This window comes from Populus nigra, chromosome 4 (assembly GCF_951802175.1).
Source record: "Populus nigra chromosome 4, ddPopNigr1.1, whole genome shotgun sequence".
NCBI classification, from domain to species: domain Eukaryota; kingdom Viridiplantae; phylum Streptophyta; class Magnoliopsida; order Malpighiales; family Salicaceae; genus Populus; species Populus nigra.
Window position 1 is genome coordinate 21,587,894 of NC_084855.1, and position 21,265 is coordinate 21,609,158.

At 30.7% G+C, this 21,265-nt stretch overlaps 1 protein-coding gene across 2 annotated transcripts; it reads right to left on the reverse strand.

The window, feature by feature from the left end:
- Window positions 1–8,938: 8,938 nt before the first annotated feature.
- LOC133692875 (cellulose synthase-like protein H1) lies at window positions 8,939–16,992 on the reverse strand. 2 transcript variants are annotated; one of them, XM_062114040.1, is made up of 9 exons: window positions 16,650–16,992; window positions 16,176–16,494; window positions 15,665–15,790; window positions 15,392–15,508; window positions 14,376–14,588; window positions 13,220–13,355; window positions 12,927–13,108; window positions 9,719–10,069; window positions 8,939–9,622 (listed from the first exon to the last, which is right to left on the reverse strand). In XM_062114040.1, exons 1-9 carry the CDS (start codon window positions 16,907–16,909, stop codon window positions 9,077–9,079), a joined length of 2,250 nt encoding a protein of 749 aa, XP_061970024.1. In that variant the 5' UTR covers window positions 16,910–16,992; the 3' UTR covers window positions 8,939–9,076. The 2 variants fall into 2 exon arrangements, with proteins under 2 accessions (XP_061970024.1, XP_061970026.1); XM_062114042.1 differs by lacking the exon at window positions 14,376–14,588.
- Window positions 16,993–21,265: the final 4,273 nt, after the last annotated feature.

A 21,265-nucleotide genomic window follows, 5' to 3' on the forward strand; every position in this document is an offset into this window, starting at 1 on the left:
AGCTTAGTTTTTCTCCATAGTTAATTTTACTTAATGGTTTTAGTCTCCAAATTGTATTTTTTTTACTCCAAAGTTTAGACGATCAAGATGATAAAAGTGATAAAGTTCACTTGATTTTATTAATCATAGAAACATGCAATATTACACATTAGGAATATAAATCTAAGATACATTAGACATGAATACAAGGAATATTATCGTGGTCTTTGATTATTTATTTGGTTTGTCAAACAAGTATTGACCTTGAGAGGCAGAACAAGTTATTCTAGGCTGAATCTCATAAAAAAAGGATATTTCTCTGAAATAAATATAAGAAGTCCATATTAATATTCCGAGAGCTGTTATAGAAATGAAGATCCCCTATTATGTCAAATGACACGATCAAAAGATTGATGTCTTATCCCAAGTTCCTTTCATAGCACAAGTGTCGGTTATACCATACAGTAGGCTATGAAAGTGTCAAGTATTTGTTGTGCTAATATTTTTTGTATCACACAAATCTAGATTAACCATTTAACAAGCAAGGTATTAAGAGTGAGTAAGATAACAAATACAAAACATATTAGTATCAAACATTAAGGTCCATATTGAGTTTATATTATACTTATTCTTACACCGTTAGTGTACCCTTTTCACCTTGATAAAATTAACTTAGCTAAACATTATGAAGAAGAAAAACATAAATAAACAATGTAAGAACATAAACATGATATAAGTTAACTAAGTATAGTAAAGGAAATGAAAAGTATAAACAAGAGATTAATATATCATAAAATAAAACTTGAACATTACAAAATACAAAGAGAGAGAGTAAGAGAAAAATCTTGATATGAAAACCAAGATATTTAAATGTATGGCAAATGCTTCCTTTTATAGGCTAAAATTCAGAACTATTAATTTGATGACTAATTATTGAGTGGGTGGCCACCTCTTAACTTGGTGACAACCATTATTTTCTTGTCTAAACAAAACGTCATTGCTAACATTAGAATTTGAACAGATAGTTTGCATGAAAGTTCTGGGCATTTGTCTCCGATTTCCAACGAAACAAGAATGAGTTCATTAGGACTTCTAGAACTCGAGATATAGGCTGAACACTGAACAATGTCTAGGCTGCAGGACAGATTCCGACTTCTCTTTTGTTGCTACAATTTGAACTTGAAAAGGTCGTTTTGAATCTTGTACTCTTCATGAAAGTTTTAGGATTATGTTTTAGTTTTCCATCCATAGAAACGATACCTAAATCCATGTTCTACAGCTCCAGTCATGATCTAATAACCGAATGATTTTCCTGTTTGAATTGAACTAGTATCTCTTCTTTAAGCTTAACCCTCTCTTTCTTGTTTCACTTTTAATAGTTAAACACATCAATCAATCCTTTAAATTGTGAGATATGCCTGCATTCAAAATGAGCATTTACCATAAATTAAGATATCTTATGTTATAAGACTTGTTATTATAAAACATGCTTAAGTTAAGGAATTTAATGATACTTTAAGTGTAATATGATGATTTAAAACCTTAATGAAAATGTACTTTTAAGTACTAATTATACAAAAACTTGACACGATCAAAAGATTGATGTCTTATCCCAAATGCAGGAGTGTTGAAGTAATAAATAACTCGACAACACAGGAGTCGAACCACATGGATATGAACTATATAAAATTATAAACAATAAATGAAAAAGAGTTAAAGAGAACTTTTGAGATGTGATATTGATGTACTGATTAAATAAGGATAAAACAATTGTCAAGGTTAGAGGATCCACTAATGATATTTCAAATAATTATAGTATAAACTCTTTTTATTACTCAACTGGAAACCACACACAAAGGAGGTTCCAATCAGATTATAAATTATTAACATGATTATATTAATTATCATATTTGAGTAATGTCAATACTTGTAAATGTGGTAAGATATTCATAGTGATAACTTATGTTAACAACAAAGCAAGTTCCTTTCTTAGCACAAGTATCGGTTATACCATACAGTAGGCTATGAAAGTGCCAAGTATTTGTTGTACTAAGGGTTGTACAACACAAATCTAGGTTAAACATTTAACAAGCAAGGTCTGCAGGTAAGATAACAAATACAAAACATGTTAGTATCAAACATTAAAGTCCATGTTGAGTTTATATTATACTTATTCTTACACCATTAGTGTACCCTTTTCACCTTGACAAAATTAACTTAGCTAAACATCATGAAGAAGAAAAACATAAATAAACAATATAAGAACATAAACATGATATAAGTTAACTAAGTATAGGAAAGAAAATGAAAAGTATAAACAAGAGATTAATATAACATAAAATAAAACTTGAACATTACAAAATACAAAGAGAGAGAGCAAGATCTTGATCTAAAAACCAAGATGTCTAAATGTATGGCAAATAGCTTCTTTTATAGGTTAAAATTCAAAACTATTGATTTGATGACTAATTATTAAGTGGGTGGCTACCTCCTGACTTGGTGACAACCATTATCTTATTATCTGAACAACACATCATTGCTAACGTCAGAATTTGTCTTAGCTTTCCAGCAAAATAAGAATGAGCTCATTTGAACTTCTAGAACTCGAGATATGGGCTGAACACTAAATAGTATCTGGGCTGCAGGATAGATTCCGACTTCTCTTTTGTTGCTACAATTTGAACTTGAAAACGGCCGTTTGGAATCTTATACTCTTCATGAAAGTTTTATGCTTATGTCTTAGCTTTCCATCCATATAAACCATACCTAAATCCATGTCTACAGCTCAAGTTATGATCCAATAACCAAATGATGTTCCAGTTTGAATTGAACCAGCATCTCTTCTTTAAACTTAGCCATCTCTTTGTCTTTTCACTTTCAATAGTTAAACACATCAATCAATCCTTTAAATTGTGAGATATGCCTGCATTCAAAATGAGCATTTACCATAAAATAAAAGATATCTTATATTATAAGACTTGTTATTATAAAACATGCTTAAATTAGAGAATTTAATGATGCTTTAAGTACAATATGACGATTTAAAACCTTAATAAAAATGCACTTTTAAGTACTAATCATACAAAAACTTGACACGATCAAAAAATTGATGTTTTATCCCAAATGCAAGAGTGTCGAAGTAATAAATAACCTGGCAAGACCGAGGTCGAACCACAGGGATATGAATTATATAAAATTATAAACAATAAATGAAAAGGAGTTCAAGAGAACTTTTGAGATGTGATATTGAAGTAAGGATTAAATAAGGATAAAACAATTATCAAGGTAAGAGGATCCACTAATGGTATTTCACATAATTATTGTATAAACTCTTTTTATTACTCAACTGTAAATCACACACAAAGAAGGTTCCAATCGGATTATAAATTATTAACATAATTATATTAATTATCTTATTTGAGTAATGCCAATACTTGTAAATATGGCCAGGTATTCATGGTGATAACTTATGTTAACAACAAAGCAAGTTCCTTTCTTAGCATAAGTGTTGGTTATACCATATAGTAGTCTATGAAAGTGCCAAGTATTTGTTATGCCAATATTTTTGTACCACACAAATCTAGATTAAACATTTAACAAGCAAGATATTAAGAGCGAGTAAGATAACAAATACAAAACATGTTAGTATCAAACATTAAAGTCCATGTTGAGTTTATATTATACTTATTCTTACACCGTTAGTGTACCCTTTTCACATTGACAAAATTAACTTAGTTAAACATCATGAAGAAGAAAAATATAAATAAACAATATAAGAACATAAACATGATATAAGTTAACTAAGCATAGGAAAGAAAATGAAAAGCATAAACAAGAGATTAATATAACATAAAATAAAACTTGAACATTACAAAATACAAAGAAAGAGAGCAAGAGTAAGAGCAAGATGTTGATATGAAAACCAAGATGTCTAAATGTATGGCAAATGCCTCCTTTTATAAGTTAAAATTTAGAATTATTGATTTAATGACTAATTATTGAGTGGGTGACTACCTCTTGACTTGGTGACAACCATTATTTTCTTGTCTGAATAAAACGTCATTTCTAACGTCAGAATTTGAATAGATTGTCTTCATGAAAGTTCTGGACATTTGTCTCAACTTTCCAACAAAACACGAATAAGCTCATTTGGACTTCTAAAACTTAAGATTTGGGCTGAACATTAAATAATGTCTGGGCTGCAGGACAAATTCCAACTTTTTTATTGCTACAATTATTAGGACTTGATGTAGTTTGCATATAACTTGGTACAATAGGACTTGGGGTAGTAGCATATGCTCGACTTGGTATAAAACTTGGTGTTGGTGTCTATGTTATAGGAGAACAAAAAATGCCAGGTTGTGAACTACGCCTTTTTTTGCTCCTATAACGAAGAGCATATCTACTCCTAGTAATTTCCATATCAATGTTAGTCTACATCTAACCACTCCCCCACTAATGTGATTTCTCTACTACATATAATTCACTTTTCTCTACTACTTATAATTCAGTTTTCTCTACTTCGATCTTGTCATCCTCCTAAGATTTACCTCTTATTTCTCCTTTTGTGTATCTTTTTGTAATGATGATGATGAATTTGGGGATCATTCATCTTTCTTCTTGAATTGTCTTAGAGAGTTGGGGCCACCTGCAAACATCATATAAAAAAATATGAGTATAAAGCTTATGATACCAAAAAGCAAGGAAAATGATAAATATCTATCATACCATAAACATTATCGCTTAGAGAATACCCTTAACTAATCAAAGAATATGATATTGACAATTATTAGTGAGTTTTCTGAATATACTCTCCTCATTTGAGCTTAAAGGAGAAAGAATGTTATTTGCATTAGATACCCTTCAAACTAGAGAACAACCTCACACTTTTTTTAAAGAGGTTATTGATCCACTCTAATCCATAATCACACATTTATTTCTTTAATTGTTTTTATAGATAATTGTCATAAACCAATTTTTGACCATTTTATTTTAATTATTATTATTATTTTTCTTTTATTTACTGAAAAAAATAAAAAAATAATGAAGAAAAAAAATAATAATAATGATGGAAAAACAAGTAAAATGAAATAAATGAAGAATGAATTAAAATTTGGGTTAAGGGAAAAATGATTGAAAGTTTTGGGGTTTAATTAAACTTTGAAATTAATCTAATTAAGCTTAAAATTAATTTAATTAATCCAATTAAGGGTTTAATTGGAGAATTGATAAATGTTTAGACTTAATTAAGCTTGAAATTAATTTAATTCATCCAATCAAGGGTTTAATTGGAGAATTGATAAGTTTTGAGACTTAATTAAGCTTGGAATTAATTTAATTAATCCAATTAGGGGCTTAATTGGAGAATTGATAAGGTTTAGACTTAATTAGACTTTGGATTTAATTAAATTAATTAAATCAGAGACTTAATTGAAGAAATATTAAAGTTTGGGGTCAACATTACAAAATTAAAATCCAAGGATCACATTGAAAATGGCATGCAAATACAGGGGGCCAATTACAGTTTAAACCAGGGGCTTAATTACAAAACTTTTGAAACCTCACGGGTCAAAACGCAAATGGCCACCTCATATCCCAAAACAACGTCGTTTGAAAGAACGTTGTTCATCTTCTTCTTCTTTAACCAAAAACCATTTCCAGCAGTAAAGGATAGTAACCATCCGCTCACCTCAGTTATGGACATTTTAATGTTGTCGTCCTTCTGCATGCCATCCGTTACCACCGATCGGACTCTATAAAACAGAGGAACAACGAAGAAAATGGGGCGAAAAAAATCCAGGAGACAGAAAAGGGGGAATCACAGAACCGGAGGGGGACTAAAAAGGAAAAAAGAAAGAGCAGACTTTCGTTCCCTTGGTTTCTTCTCAAAGAAACAGAGGGGACGAACGGCAGGGAACAAGAAACACAGAACGAAAAAAAAACTGAGTGAGCAGAGAAAAAAAGGAAACCCAGAAACACAGAGCAAAAAAACCAAGAGAGAGCACGAACCAAACAAAGACTACATAGAGAGGAGTATTGCTTTTACCATTGCTTTGGTCCCTGTAGACAACGAATGACAGAACCAAGGGGCTGAGGGGAGAGAAACAGAATCAAGGAAAATTTTAGTCCATCAACCAGCAGCACCTTGTTCTATCACCATCATCTTTGTCTTGAACGGAGAATACTGGACAGAGCAACAGGGGAGGAACCACAGAACCGGGGGAGACAGAGGAATCACATAACCGAGGGGCTAAAAGACGAAAAACAAACCCAGGAGACAACATTTTATCATTGTCTTCGTCCCTTCCATCTCAGTAACCGGGGCGACGAGCAAAGTTAAAAGCAAAGAAAGAAGTTCAAAACAGAAAGACAGGGGAAACAAAAGGAAAACGCAAGCAGGAGACACAGAGACCAACATTAATATCCCCATCGTCTTCATCGCCTCCAGCAACGTCTGCAGATCAGGTAAGTTTGTCTTCGATCCCTTCTTTTCCATTTTTCATTGTAAAGTCACTGCAGCTTGGATTTAATTAACTCTTGCACGCACCCGTGGTGCGTGCCTTTGCCCAGCCGGGTCACTAGCTTGGGCCAATGACCGGGCTGGGCTGGATGGGTGTAGTCCAGCCCATGTGGGCTGCGCTAGGCCCAGCCAAAAAAATAAAAAAAATAAAAAATTAGAAAAACAGAAAAATAAAAAAATAAAAAATGTGTATGCATGAATAAAAATAATGTAAATTTATTGGTTTATTCACTGATGCCAGAGTTAGGAATAAAAATACCGGTTTAAATTTATATTATTTTTATTCGTTGTATTTTATTTTATTTAGCTAGAAAAATAAAAAAAATATGTGCATGCGTAAAAATAAATTTATTTTTATTTATTTATTCACTAGCGCTAGAGTAAGGAATAAAAAATATTGATCTAATTTTTTTTCATAGCTACGAATTTTTACCAACGCTAGAGTTGGAATTATTCGAGTTCGAATATTTACTGGCGCCAGAGTCAGGAATATTATAAACAAATCATCATAGCATAAGCGAATAAATGTTTAGTAATTTAAGACAAAACCAGCAGTGCAGTCTGCCTCAGGCAGAACGTTTAAGGGGTGATAATATCTTCCCTTTTACGTAACCAGTCCCGAACTATAGAATCTCTGTTGACTAGTTAGGGTTCCTAGTAATCATAATATTAGGTGACGACTCCTCAAACAAGACTTTTTCCCCTAAAAGAACCAGATGCCAGATATCTGTTCTTTTTCCACAATCGAGAGATTATTTTTAGGACCGCCGCGATGTCGGGTCCGACAATAATGATTGTCACATATGTGTGGCATTGCGACAACCATGCTCCTACATCAGGATTTTAATGGTGTAGAAAACAAACAAGAAATTCTTGTTCTTTTTTGTTTTAAAAGGTTTGGAGTCACCACCTAAAATTTTGGTCATTAAGAACCAAAATTGATCTTCAAAGTTTGGATAAAGATACTGATTGTGTTTAGGAAGGACAATATCACCCTAGGACATGTTACCAAAGGTAAACTGTATTGCTTATTTGTCCGATTATTACTAAGTCTCTATTGTATTTTTCTAACCATTTTTCTATTAATTGGTTAAAGCAGGTCCACCTCAATAAGGTGGACCATGACTTTATATATCAAACCTAGCCATTCTAAAATCAAAACATATTTTTTCATTTGTTTCTTTTAATATTAGGAATACTTCTTATGTATTAGTTCATGATCTTCGATATTAAAAATAGAAAATTAATATTTTTGGTGTTTTTGAAATTTAGGTCAAGTTCTCATGATTTTAATAAACTTGTTATTACATCTATGATGAATGAAAAATATAAAAACTATTTTTTCTTTTGTGTTTTTTTTTGTTTTTTTATTAAAAAAACAAACATGATTTTTTGAAAAAACTTGACCATATGTAATTTCAAAACATAAATGTATTTTTTGAAAGAAGGATTTTTTTATATTTTTGTTTATGAAAACTCATTTATTTAATATCATAAAAGTCTCTTATGTATAAGTTCACAATTTCAAATATTAAATAAGAAGATTGAAATAATATAAAAGACCTAAAATTAATTACAAAATGGTCAATTAAAAATCTAAAAACTATTTGAAATTAAGCTAAGGCTGTGTTCGAAAAAATATAAAAAAATAGGAAAATAAGGCTGCATAAAAAACATTGGGGCACACCCTTAACTAAAAAACATAGGCTTGAAATTTGTCTCAAGGATGTGTTTTCCAAACACGCTTTAAGGATACAAAAAATGTTTTTAATGTAAAAAAACTCATTGCAGATCGAATTGTTCTTTTAAATGTTTTAAATGTTTTTAAGGACACAAATATGTCTTAATTGTTCTTAAAAAAAAAACTAGTTTATAGAGTTGTGTTACGTTGTAGATCGAATCAATTTTTTTAATGTAAAAAAAATTGTATCACAGGAAATTATTTGACATTGTTATTAAATCTGGCCTAGTAGGTAAACCTTAAAACTTTCTAACCTAACTTCTTTCCTGGGCCATGTTTAAAATTAAATTGAGTGGGAGTTGTTTTGATGTGACTCTATCGACTTGACAAATCCAGAAGCAACTTAGATGACCAATAAAAATGATGATTTAACTTTTTTAAAAAAAATTCAAGATGATTTTTTTTTAATATTAAGATTGTGACATATTATATTAATCCAAATTTCATAACTTAACCTGTCAAATATATAATTTAGTTTATGAACTTCATTGGACTTAAGAATTTTGTTTTATTTAATTTTTTTTAATTTAATTATATGATAACAAAAATAAATGTTAGTAAAATAATTATAAATCAAACACAAATTAAATGACAAGATGTTTATTTAGGACTATAATAAGTTAATAAAATCAAGCAAAAGTGAAAGGAAGAGATTAAAAGAAATAAAAAAAATCGAAGATAAAAAAGAAAAAGGAAAAGAAGAAGAAGAATCGTCCACTTCCTTCACTATTTATATAAACAGTAAAGGGATCAATAAAATCAAACAGATAAAGGTATCAAAGGACATCAACCAAATCCAAGTGATTTTCAGGTTCGAAGATCGTCGGCTGAAGTCATTAGAGTTGACCCACCGAAGTACTCGTGACCAAGTACACAAAAGATAATGACAAGAGAGACGACTTGCAAATTGTGGATAGAGGAATCCCATATTTTCCCTTGCCAAACAGTCCCTTCACAAATGGCCAGAAGCACACTACCACCAATACGCTACACAATATCTCTCCCAACCCTGAGGCATCGTCAACGGATGGTAATTGCATGCCTCCAAAGCCCATGGCGAATGCCGTCAATTGCAGCAGCAGAATGGTTGTCCCAGGCACAAATATTGGTGAAGCATCGAAGGTGAACCTGCCTTCATCGCCACCATTGTTTGAAGATTGGTCTTTCTGTGTAACTTCAAAAACCGTCCCTGAAATTCTCAAAGTCTTCAAGAATACACTTATAACTCCAAATAACCACGCATTTGTTGCATTCATTCTTGCCATCCTTTGGTTGTTCCACCATGCACGGATTGACAATCCAGTTTCAAGGTACTCTAATAGACTGTAAATGACATAACTCAGGAAAAGGGCCACATGGATATACATGGCTGGCTCGTGGGCCTGCGTTCACCGGCCATTTATAAGTTTTAGAAGAAATAATGCTAAATTGAAGTTCATGGAAAGAACGTAAAGGGAGCATCTAGGATTTTTGCTCACCTTGGGCAGGAAACTGGAGTTGGTGATGATACAATAAGCTGGCAACACTGCATAGCAAATCTCAGGAATAGAGCGTAACCCCCAAATAAGGATCCAGAGATATGCCAAACACTGTCTAAATTGAAGCCTAGCAGTAAGGGTGGCAATAATGGGGTTTCTTTCGCTGATCAATATTTCAAGCAAACCTGTTGCCCACCTCTTTTGTTGGGTCATCGAGATTGGTCCAACCCGTGGAGCACACCCCAGAAAGGCTCGAGGATCTGGCGTGCAAAGAACGGACCTCCAACCCCTTGCATGGATTTTTAATCCAGTGAGGATGTCTTCTGTTGCGGATCCATATTGCCAACCCACCTGGGATAAAACTTGCCATGATCGATCAATCAATCAAACACACACACACACACACACACATACTTGCAATGATTTTATTTTAAGAGTAGATTATCCAAGAATTGAGTATAAGGATATAACTTGAAATTGATACCTCATCATAATAGTTTACAAGGCAGCGTTACACTTGCAGCTTGATTCAAAAAATTGAATGTAAGCAAAAATATTCATGTAATATTTAACATTATTATTAAACTTGGTTTAATGAATTAACCTTAAAACCTCTTGATAATTAAATCATGTAAGAGTTATTCTAATATATCATGATCAACTTGACAACCCCAAAAACAACCTCAAATCAGTAAAAAACATTGTTTGACTTTAACAAAAAAATTAAGATGATCTTTTTTTTTATTTAATATTGAGATGTGATATATTTGATTGACTTAGGTTTTGCGGTTTAACCCGTCAAATTCAGGATTCGAGTGATGGATTTTATTGGGTTTAAGAACTTTGATTTTTTTTTAAAAAAAAAACTATTTTTTACTTAATGCTATGATAACAAAAATAAATACTTAAAAAGTCGAGCACAAACCAATTATTGAGATATTTATTTGAGACCATAATAACTTTATATAAAGCAAACCAAAACAATTTATGAAGAAAAATTCAAAATTAAGTAAATGTTAAAAGATGAGATTGAAAAAAAAATGACAAAAATAAAAAAGAGGGTAGGGAATGCAAAATAAAAGCCACATTATTTCTTTCATGTTCATATGAACAATGAAGAAAGGTGAGTTGGCACCCCAGGTAATTATTTAAAATCAAATAAGTCCTCCATTATATATTTTGAATGTGTAATGGAAACAACCCTAAAGTCTTAAATCAATTTGCAAGTAAAATAATATAAAAGAATAATTATCAATCATAAAAGAGTATACATATAATTTACATAGTTCGACAACTTAGACCTACTTCATGTGCAAGAAAATAAAAGAAATTCACATAAGAAACTATAACAAAATATCCATTTCATCGACTATTTATACCATTTCCTTGGTGACTACTTTACGTCAAACAATGACTTCTTCAATAAACACATATGATCTTTCTTACCTTAAGTAATGAAACCCTTTAACTAATGCATATAGATTATCTATTCTAGCCTACCATGTAGAAAGGTGTTTTAAGATCCAATTGCTCAAGCTCTAAATCAAACAAAACAATCATAGCAAGCATTCCTAAAAAACAAATATGCTTCCCAATTAGAGAGAACACCATCATATATCCTAATTCGAATTGTACTCACATCAACAACAAAAATTTATTTGTTGTCTCCTAGTAAAATAGTATCATTTATAACTTTATAAATATCAAATCAACTTATATTATGATAAATATAAAATGTACAACCTAAATTTAAAAATCCACCAATCACCTAAGCTATACCAGCAGACATAAAGAGAACACTTTCAATATCATAAAAAATTTCCCCTTCACTAATAAGATTTTTAGCATTAAAGGTTTCCTCCTCCTTTTTCTTATGTTTTTGCATATGACAGTTCTTCCTAAAGTGTTATACTTTATAACATTTAAAACATTTAATTTTTCTTAACTTTGATTTTGATTTAAACCTGTCTTTACTACCCAAACCCTTATTATTTGTTATACCCCTCATAATCAAGCCCTCTACATGATAAACATTATAACTCTCTAACACTTGTTTTTTTGAACTTTATAGAGTTTAAGAAAGCTTTGACATCTTTTGAACTAAGACTATCATTTTTATACAAAAAAAGTATCAAAATAATGATCATAAGATGAAGAAAGATGACGATAATGAACACAATAAAATCAAAGCTCGGTCATCATCTTCAACCACAACATCAATATTTCACAAATCTAACTCTATTTAATTCATCAAAATGATCTTTAATCCGGAGAGTACACAACTGCTTCAGATACAATCGGTTTATCAGAGATTTGGTCATGGAAAGAGTTTATAACTTTGTCTTAAATCAAAAAGCTCTAGTATCCTCAACAATTTCTCTCATAACCTCATTAGACAAACTAATAAAGGTGAATAACACTATGTGCCCGTCGTATGAGATCTTTTTTCTCTTCATCATTCATCTCTTTAGGCAAATTATCTACATTTTTCAATGCCTTAAAAAAACTTTGTTGAACTAACAAAGCGCATAATTTAATATACTACATATTATAGTCGTTATTTACTACATATTATAGTCGTTATTACCATTAAATTTATCTACATCAAACTTCACCACCGATGTTAATCTTGTCACCATCTCAAAAGTTAACTGATAACCAGGCAAACTCTGATACCAAATTATAGCGGAAACAACCTTAAAATCTCAAATCTATTGGCAAGTAGAGAAATATAAAAGAAAAGCACAATCAATCACACAAGAGCACATACAGAATTTACATGGTACGATAACTTATTAGGCCTACTCAATGGGTGAGATGATCATAAAAATTCACTATGAGTAAATGAGATATTACAAAGTGTTATACAAAATTACTCTCACCTAAAATCCTAAAGTAATCCAAAACACACTTTTTTTTTCTCTTCTCTTTAGCCACCAAAATATAAAGAATAGAAACACTAATAAAATAAGACTTTTCTAAAATATGACAATTTTAGTTTTTTATATGAAATAAGTATATGAGTATTTTTTTTTAACTTGAGCCTATAATCTAAGACAACCCAATATGAATTCAAAGGTGCATATTTTACAAGCATGATCACAATATTCTTGACAGCATTCCGGACATGAGATGAAAAGGGAGAAATTTCCAAAGAGTGAATGGCAATTTTTTAGCAATTAAGCCCTCAATTTGTGTTCACACTTACCTCTTGACCCCAGCTAGTACCATACTCGTAACCACAGCCAGCGACTTGATGTGCTGCCTCAATTAAGTTTGGAAGAATTTTAGGACTCATATTTGCCTCTCCTTGTATTGCATGAGCAGCTGATCTGACGAGCTCCTTTGAATTGCCAAATATTTTTAGCTGCTCCTTCTCAGTTAAATCACCTTGTTCAGAAAAAAAGAAAAAGGAAATTTGTTACACAAACACGAGAAGAGAGGATGTGGTGATAGTTGCAAGAGGAGAGGGGAAAAAAAAATCTATATACTAAGCATTACCATGAACTGGAGTGAGACTTTTTGCTTGAATTCCTACATCACGGGGACATGAACCATATATGACTTTACGCCTGTGAAAACATCCTGTTCCCCCATAGAAAGGACCTTGAATTCCTACTATTCCGTTCCCTATATACTAATCAATAATTAAGATAAAACCAAAACAGCAAAATGAATTAGTATACTAATTTAAACATTGAAATTTAATTAAATAATACTCTCTTCGTAAATATAATAATATAAACCATTAGTGCTCAAATCTTATTGAAAGATTTAAATTTTTAGATTAACATTTTTTTTTACATGATATCGCAATAACGAGCATTTAAGAATCCAAATCTTTAAATGTTAAAAAATAATAAATTAAAAAATTTATTACACAGTTATTAAATCTGAGCCGACCCGGTAGGTCGAACAGAAACCTGATCGACCCGATGACTGGATCGATCCAGGTAAGACAAAAGATTTGGATGAGTAAATACCCGGTTTAACTGCCATGACCTGGGCGACCCTGCAAAACTCAGATGAGACCCGGGTTTTTTTTTTGTTTTCAAATGTATTTTTTTCCTAGTTAAAGACTCTCTTTTTTATATTTGTTTTAGTTGGTTATTAACTCTATTCAAAGTTTATTATCTAAATAATAGAAAAATATTTTATTTTTTCAACGTGAGATTTGAAACCTTTTAATATATGTTCATAAGAAAAAAATTATTTTTTCAATGTTGGATTTGAAGTCTTTTAGTATATATACTCTATGTTCATAATAAAAAAAATTATGTTTTTTTGATGTGGGATAAAAAATCTTTTTTGTTTCAATACTTTAACTTAAAAGAATACCATAATAATATAATATATTTTCAATGTGACATAAAAAAACCTTTTAAATTTTATTATTTATAATATGTATAGTCTATATTTACATGGATTATTTTTTAATTTTTTTATATAAAATATTAAAAACTTCAAATATATTTTTTTAAAATTTTTTTGAATTGATCCGAGTTGACCTGGATTAACTTATATAGCCCAGGATCCAGCTTCTTAGATGGGTTAATCCCGGGTCGGGTCTGATTACTGTGATTTATTAATTTAACAATAAAGTATAGAGAAAAGTTCTGTAATTAATTTTAATATATAGGATTTCGGACGCACTTACTTTGTGCAAAACCTCGAACTGGTTCCCATATGGATCATCCTTCAGTCCGTCGTAGAAATATTGTGGGAATTGAACAAACCCAGTTTCCATTTCGTTTCTGGAACCAAGCAACAGACACATTGCATGGCAAACAATCTTTGGATTGTTAACAAACATATCACAGTCTAGGTTTAACATGAATGGGGCATTTGTCATCATTCCAGAGACTCTAGTCTGTTCATCATCCAACATGAAAATTAATTAAATTATAACCGTATTAAACGATAAAGTTAATCAATAATATTACATATATGCTGGCGTTTAATATATTGTAAGATGAACTAGTGCAATAAAAATATGATCACGATGGAGTGATCCGAACTTTTGAGACGTTCGAATTTCTTACGTATATAAATTAGAAAATTAACCAAAAAAAAGAGATGAAAATCTAAAAAAACAATAAGTACAATAATCAAATTAGAAAAATAATGTGTTGAACTTTTTTTTAATTGAATTTAAAAAATAATCTAATTGTGTAAATTCATTATTGTCTATCTTATCCCTTTTCCTTTTTCATAAAAAATAATTATTATTTATATCGGTATATCCATAAAAAAATTTTATTGTCGGGTTAATTTTATCGGTAAAGTCAATGGTAAAAGTTACATGCCATTATATTTTTTTGTCTTTTTTATTTCTTCTTTTCCCATTATAATTCTCTTAATATATATTGATTAAATGTTTTCATCATTATTTCTTTTTTTTTCCTATTATAATTTCCTTAATATATATTAATAGAATGTTTTCATCATTATTACACTACTATAAATTTAACAAATACAAATAATAACGAAAACATTCAAGCAGTATATATCATCATCATCATATTTTTAAATAATAATAATAATATATATAAAAAGAGAGATTTATTCACGTGAGCGTATCAAGAATTTGAATTAAGAGTTGGTGTCACTATATCTTTATTTATAAAAACAATACTATGTACTATACATAGTGTGGAGCAGTTTTTTACTTACTAGCACATTCATTGCACCTGCTTTATAATGATGAGGATGCTTTGGCCTCTTCTCTCTCGATATGTAAATCAAATGCGGTAACTCATCGGAAATGCCGGCCTTATTCTCCCACACAACCTACAAAACGTTCGTCAAAAATTATCGGCGAGTTCAAAATATTTGTGAAATCCTATAGAAAAAAACAAAATTACTATGTAAAAGAGCATCATCATATATAGTTAGAAGGCACCAAGAAACAAAAATATTTATAATAACAGTAAGGAGTGACTTTACCTTGATTATAGTTGGATGGTTTTTGCCCTCTATATTTGAGAAGGCAGCAAAATCACCACTTAGATTCCTCTCGATGGATTTCTTGTCTGCATCGTTAATCTTGGAGGCAAGCTCCTCGTACTCATCCTACCAGACATGGAAACAACACTAGTTTTTACTGCTCGTAGTTAATACATGTCCTGTTTGCTTTATTACCTTATCCTCAATCAATTTAGAAAACATTATATACATATATAATATACGGAGGTATTTTATTTTATATTTTTTTATTTCATTTGTAAAGCAGATTTTTCATTTTTTTTAAACAGCCATTAAACTCTTCAGAGTTCATCTGTTAAATGACTGTCTTTGTATTAATGCACTCACTATCAAGAAAAGGAAGAAAAAGAGTCTATCTAATCAAGTGTACGTTGCACAGAGTGTTGTTACTCAAGCAAATGAAAAGAAAGAAAGCCTTGACGCAAAGTTGACGAATTCCAGATAATTAACTAATTCCCGAGTTGAAGATTACCTTCATCTTGTTGTATTCTTGCTGGAATTCCGAGGAATTGTTTAGAGGTACCTCACTAGAAAAGTATCTGAAAGGAGCTCTAGTCTGAATATTATGCTTCTTGCAAAAGGGAGCCCAAAGCTTGGCAAACTTGGATGCTTCAACAAGAGAATAGTAGGTGGTAGGGGAGCAACCGTCATCCGATACATAGCAGGCTAGTTTATCGGCTGGATAGTCGACTGCCAATAAGGATATGACAGTGTTTACAGTGAGTATCGGCGGTTCTAGCACCGGGTCTGCTGTTGTGACAAATATATCCACAGGAGGCAGCTCTTGTATCCTATTAATTGGTGAAGGAAAAACATTTGACAGCAACAAAGTTCAGAACATGAGGTTATGTATATGCATGAAAGGAAGTGATTCAAACGAATCAATTCTTATATTATTATAATTAAAAACTGCACGGTACTGTTTCTACATGAAAAAGAGTGTTACTTTTGTGAAAGGCGTTCTGGGTATGTTTTGTACTCCACTGGATTCCATTTGGTACTGACAGTGACAACCCAAGTGAAGGTAAAACATGACTCGCAAAGGAGAGCGAGAAGCCAAGCAAATCCATGGTTGCTGATATAGAGGAGACGATAAACAAGGAGAGATATGAGAAGAACCAAGATTGTAATATCAAAGGCTCTATGTATAGGGTATTTAAGAGCAACTTTGTCATATAAATTAGGAGAGGAGATTGCTTTGGCCATTGAAGATGGAGCCTTGAGCTTGAGCTAGAGCTAGAGCTAGAGCTAGGATTATGGACTTGTTACGTTTCGGTATCATGTAATATATCCACAAATATGTGGAGCGCGTGATGATGTATATATATGGCTGTGATTGTTTATTTATTTATAAATATCTTGCAGTTCTGACCGTGAGTTTTAAATGATGGGCGATGAAAACACGTCGTACTATTCGGAGAAGAACAAAAATAATAAACGGTAACTGATTGCATTATTGATAGGTGTCAGTTTTTTTTAATTATTATTAGGAGAAAGTGAAGTTATAATATTTATTGCAATTTTTTATTGATAAATATAGAATTTTTTCAACCAATTTATTTATGAGATTACATTTTATTTTCTAACAATTTTAAAAGCAATCTTTCTACATCAATCTTGTACACTTAAAATAATATTATTTAAACATCGATTTTAAAATTTGAATGGATATTTTTTTTAAAATAACACTTTTCCTCAACAATCAAGTTAGTTGATACAATAAAAAGACAAAGGAATCCCATTTGAAATTCGAATGAACATATTAGTAGTTTTGAATGCTACAAGATTTATTAGTTTTATTCATAGAATTTTCTGTCATTATTTACTCTCACAATTCATTGAAAAAATCCTTACTGATAATTCATGGTCTGTTGGTGAGTCCAGTGATAATAAGTTTACCAATGAATTTACAGAAAGATAAAGCAAACAAAAAAAAATCTACCCGCTTCATTTCATCGATAGATCTATCAATAAATTTAACATATTACCGACAAGAAAATCATATGTAATTTCATTGGTGTTTTTATTTTTCCATTGATATATTCATCAACAAATATAACTTATCACTAATAGAATATTATCTGTAATTTCGTTTGAGTTAATAGTAGCAATGACATTTGCAGTAATTATTTTCCAACTCTTTAGAATATACTGGAGGAAGTGTTCCGTTGGTAACCCCGTTAGTAATAATTTAAAATATATTTTTTAAAAAATATTGAACATAATTAGAAAAATAATTAAAATATATTAAAATTAAAAAAAATTAAATATATATAAAAAATTAAAATAATATAAAAATTAAATATTTATTCCAAATTTAAACATTTTTAGGTTCAAATACAATAAATTTAAAATAAAGGTGGTCATTGTTGGGATCGTAGGGCCATCAAGGAGGAGCACATGGATCACCCATATGTGATCTCATCTCAATTACCACTCAGTGTAGCTCTTCATAATCTGTAGTGAGTCGTTTATATTTTTCATTAAGATGGGTTGTCTAATAATGTGTTTGTTGGTCTAATATCGCCCTAAACTCTGGAGTTTTAGTGCTTGGAACTGATTGCAAGAATCCAATAGTCAAGATACTACGAGTCGTACACAAGTTTTCTGTCATAGTGCTAGAGAGTCTGTATACCAGATTTCTATCGAGCCCACCGAACAATCATCCCTCCAACCACAGATTTGGATTTATATCCAGATGGATCAAAGAATTGTTCTCATATATCCTTCAAACAACTGTTATATGTATCATGAAAAGAAAAAAATAAATTCATCAAATTGAAAGAAAAAAAAAATTGGTGGTCATCACTCCGCACATTTCTTTCAGCAAAAAACTCCATCGGGCTTGGCTCGCATCCATGAACCATAACTTGCAACATAAACATATTGTCAGTTAAATATATTTATAAAAAAATAACAAATAAAAAATGTATGTAATAAAAAAAAATCTTACCATTTGCTTTCCATGTGAAACAAATAGAATGGAGTTGCTGGTGTGCGTGGTAATGGAGTCAGGAACATGCCAATGTTGGTTCTCTAAACCGGACTGTGATCATCGCGTGAAGCATGCAGACTTCATTTGTTGAATGTATTCCGTCCATATAGCCTCCGAGATATATGGCAGTCTGAAATCCTCCCAAACCACCACGTCATTCCAGGCTGGAAGTTCGTTTTCTCTCGCATATTTTTTTTGCTTTTTTTTTAGTCTTGTGCCAAAAATCACGCAACCTGTATGATATCAATAAATTATCTGTTACTAAATGAAAAATAAAATTTTAATATTAAAAAAATTATCCTGATTTTGATCTAACGTAGTTGCAACATAATTCTCCTATACCCTCCTCATCAGCTCTCTCCCATTCAAATTTTATATAACAAAAATTTTAGTAATTTCAATAAACTAACCGAATTAAAATAATAATAAAATATTTAAGTTAATACTGACCTTGAATCTTGAAAACCATGTATCGACTTGCGGTTTTCATTCAGGATATTTGCAAACTTGGCTCCATTGAAATAATGAGATTTCCATCGATGATTTAAAGGTCGATGCTATTGTTCTTGTAGCCTTAATTTTTGTAAAATTGAAATTGCATTCGTTAAATAAAATTATTTTTTTAAAAAAATTATTAAACATGTTGTGAAAGCAAAAAAAAACTTACATTGAAAAGTTGTCCTTCCACTAAGCCTCGTACTTACGAGGAAATGGATTTCAATATGAAGGGACCCCCCCCCCCCCCGATGTTGTGAGATCGCACTCGACAACCCCACGTCATGAGTCGATGTTTGTGCCTCAGGTGCCTATCCTTGTCGAAACCTAATGACTTGTGATCATCAGTTGCTAGAAGAATAAGCAGCGATCATGTCCTTATGATATGCAATAAATTTTCTCCTAGGCATCTACACAAATTAACATAAAAATTAAACAATTTTTATTTTTTAAAAAAATTTAGCAGCACCTCCCCTATACGAGAGGCTACCTAAAATTTTTAAACCTATAAATACACAATATATATGCCACAAACCAGTTGATTTTATCCAATTTCTTCCAACAAATTAGAATAATTTAATTTCACACAAAATTCTCATTTTCTAAATGGTAATATATATAATACTAAATTTACAAAAATTCAAAATAATAATTAAAATTAATCCAACATAATTAATTGAAATTGAACAACAAAATTGAAAATAAATAACTAAAATTCATCAAAATAATGAAAACATTATTTCAATAACAACTAAATTCAACACAATGTTTTTTAAGTGGTAATATTTGTGATCCTAAATTTATATAAAAAAATTCTAAATGAAATAAAATAATAACTAAAATTCCACAAAATAGTGCAAAAAATAATTCAATAACAATAAAATTTAACACAACTATTAATTCATAAAATTAGTAAGAACTCAAAATTGAACAAAAATAATGACCTAAAAAAACAAAAATAATGCAAAAAAAAACACAAATAAAGAAGAAAAAGGAATGAAAAATTCTTACCTTTTTGACGTGCTTAGTTTCAACTCAGAATGAAAAAAAAAAGCAAAATAAATGAAAAGGGATAAAAAAAACCAAAAAAAAAAAGAAGAAGAAAAATGAAGAAAAACAACAAACCTTAGGATGAGAAGAGAATATGATGCTTGATGAGAAGAGAAAAATAACATGAATTGTTGAGAGAGAGTAAAGAAGAGAATATAAAAGAGAAGAATAGAGAGTAAGAAACGAGAAGAATGAAGAAGATGAAGCCCCGTATGTTATGCTCATGGTCTTTTATATTAGATTTTATCAATGGAATGACAGAAAGAATATTAAATATTTAAGATTTTTATTGGTTATTTTGCTCTGAAGTCAAGTTGAAATTTTCATTTAGCACAAAGATTTTCAGAAAACCCTCCAAATACTACCCACATATTATTGACAACTTTTCATTTTACCCGTGATGTCATTGGTAAAAGAGTAAACAGTCAACAATAAAAAAAAAAAAGGCATTTTATTAGTGAAAAAAGCTTTAATTATCAGTGTCTTGAGAAGTGAACAATGCTAGGGAGAAGGGAAACAGTTCCCATAGTCTTTGGGATATATCGATGGAAACATTATATCAGTATACCCATGTATAATGAACACCATAAACAGTGCTAGGTAGAAGGGGAACAATTCCCATCACTATTAGAATATACCAACAGACACATTTCATCAGAGTAAAAATAGTGTCTGATGCCAAACTAGATCTATATTCCTTATTTATCTATCCTGTAAATACTTAAACTCACAGTTGCACGCACAACACAATAACACTAGTTCACATCACAATAAAAAAAATATTTACTTGTCATTGAATAATAAACTAACATCATAGTCATTATATTGAAGTGAATTTCGTCCATAAATATTACATTATAGTTTATGGAATTACACATTTATGTTTTGCAAATTAATCAAAATTGTCTTATTCTTCGACTTGTCCTTTCTAAAATTGAAAGACATTATATCCTACAGTTAATTCATTGTTCCCATCCTAAACAATATTGACACAACCCCTGAGTTTGATTTTCACTATGAAT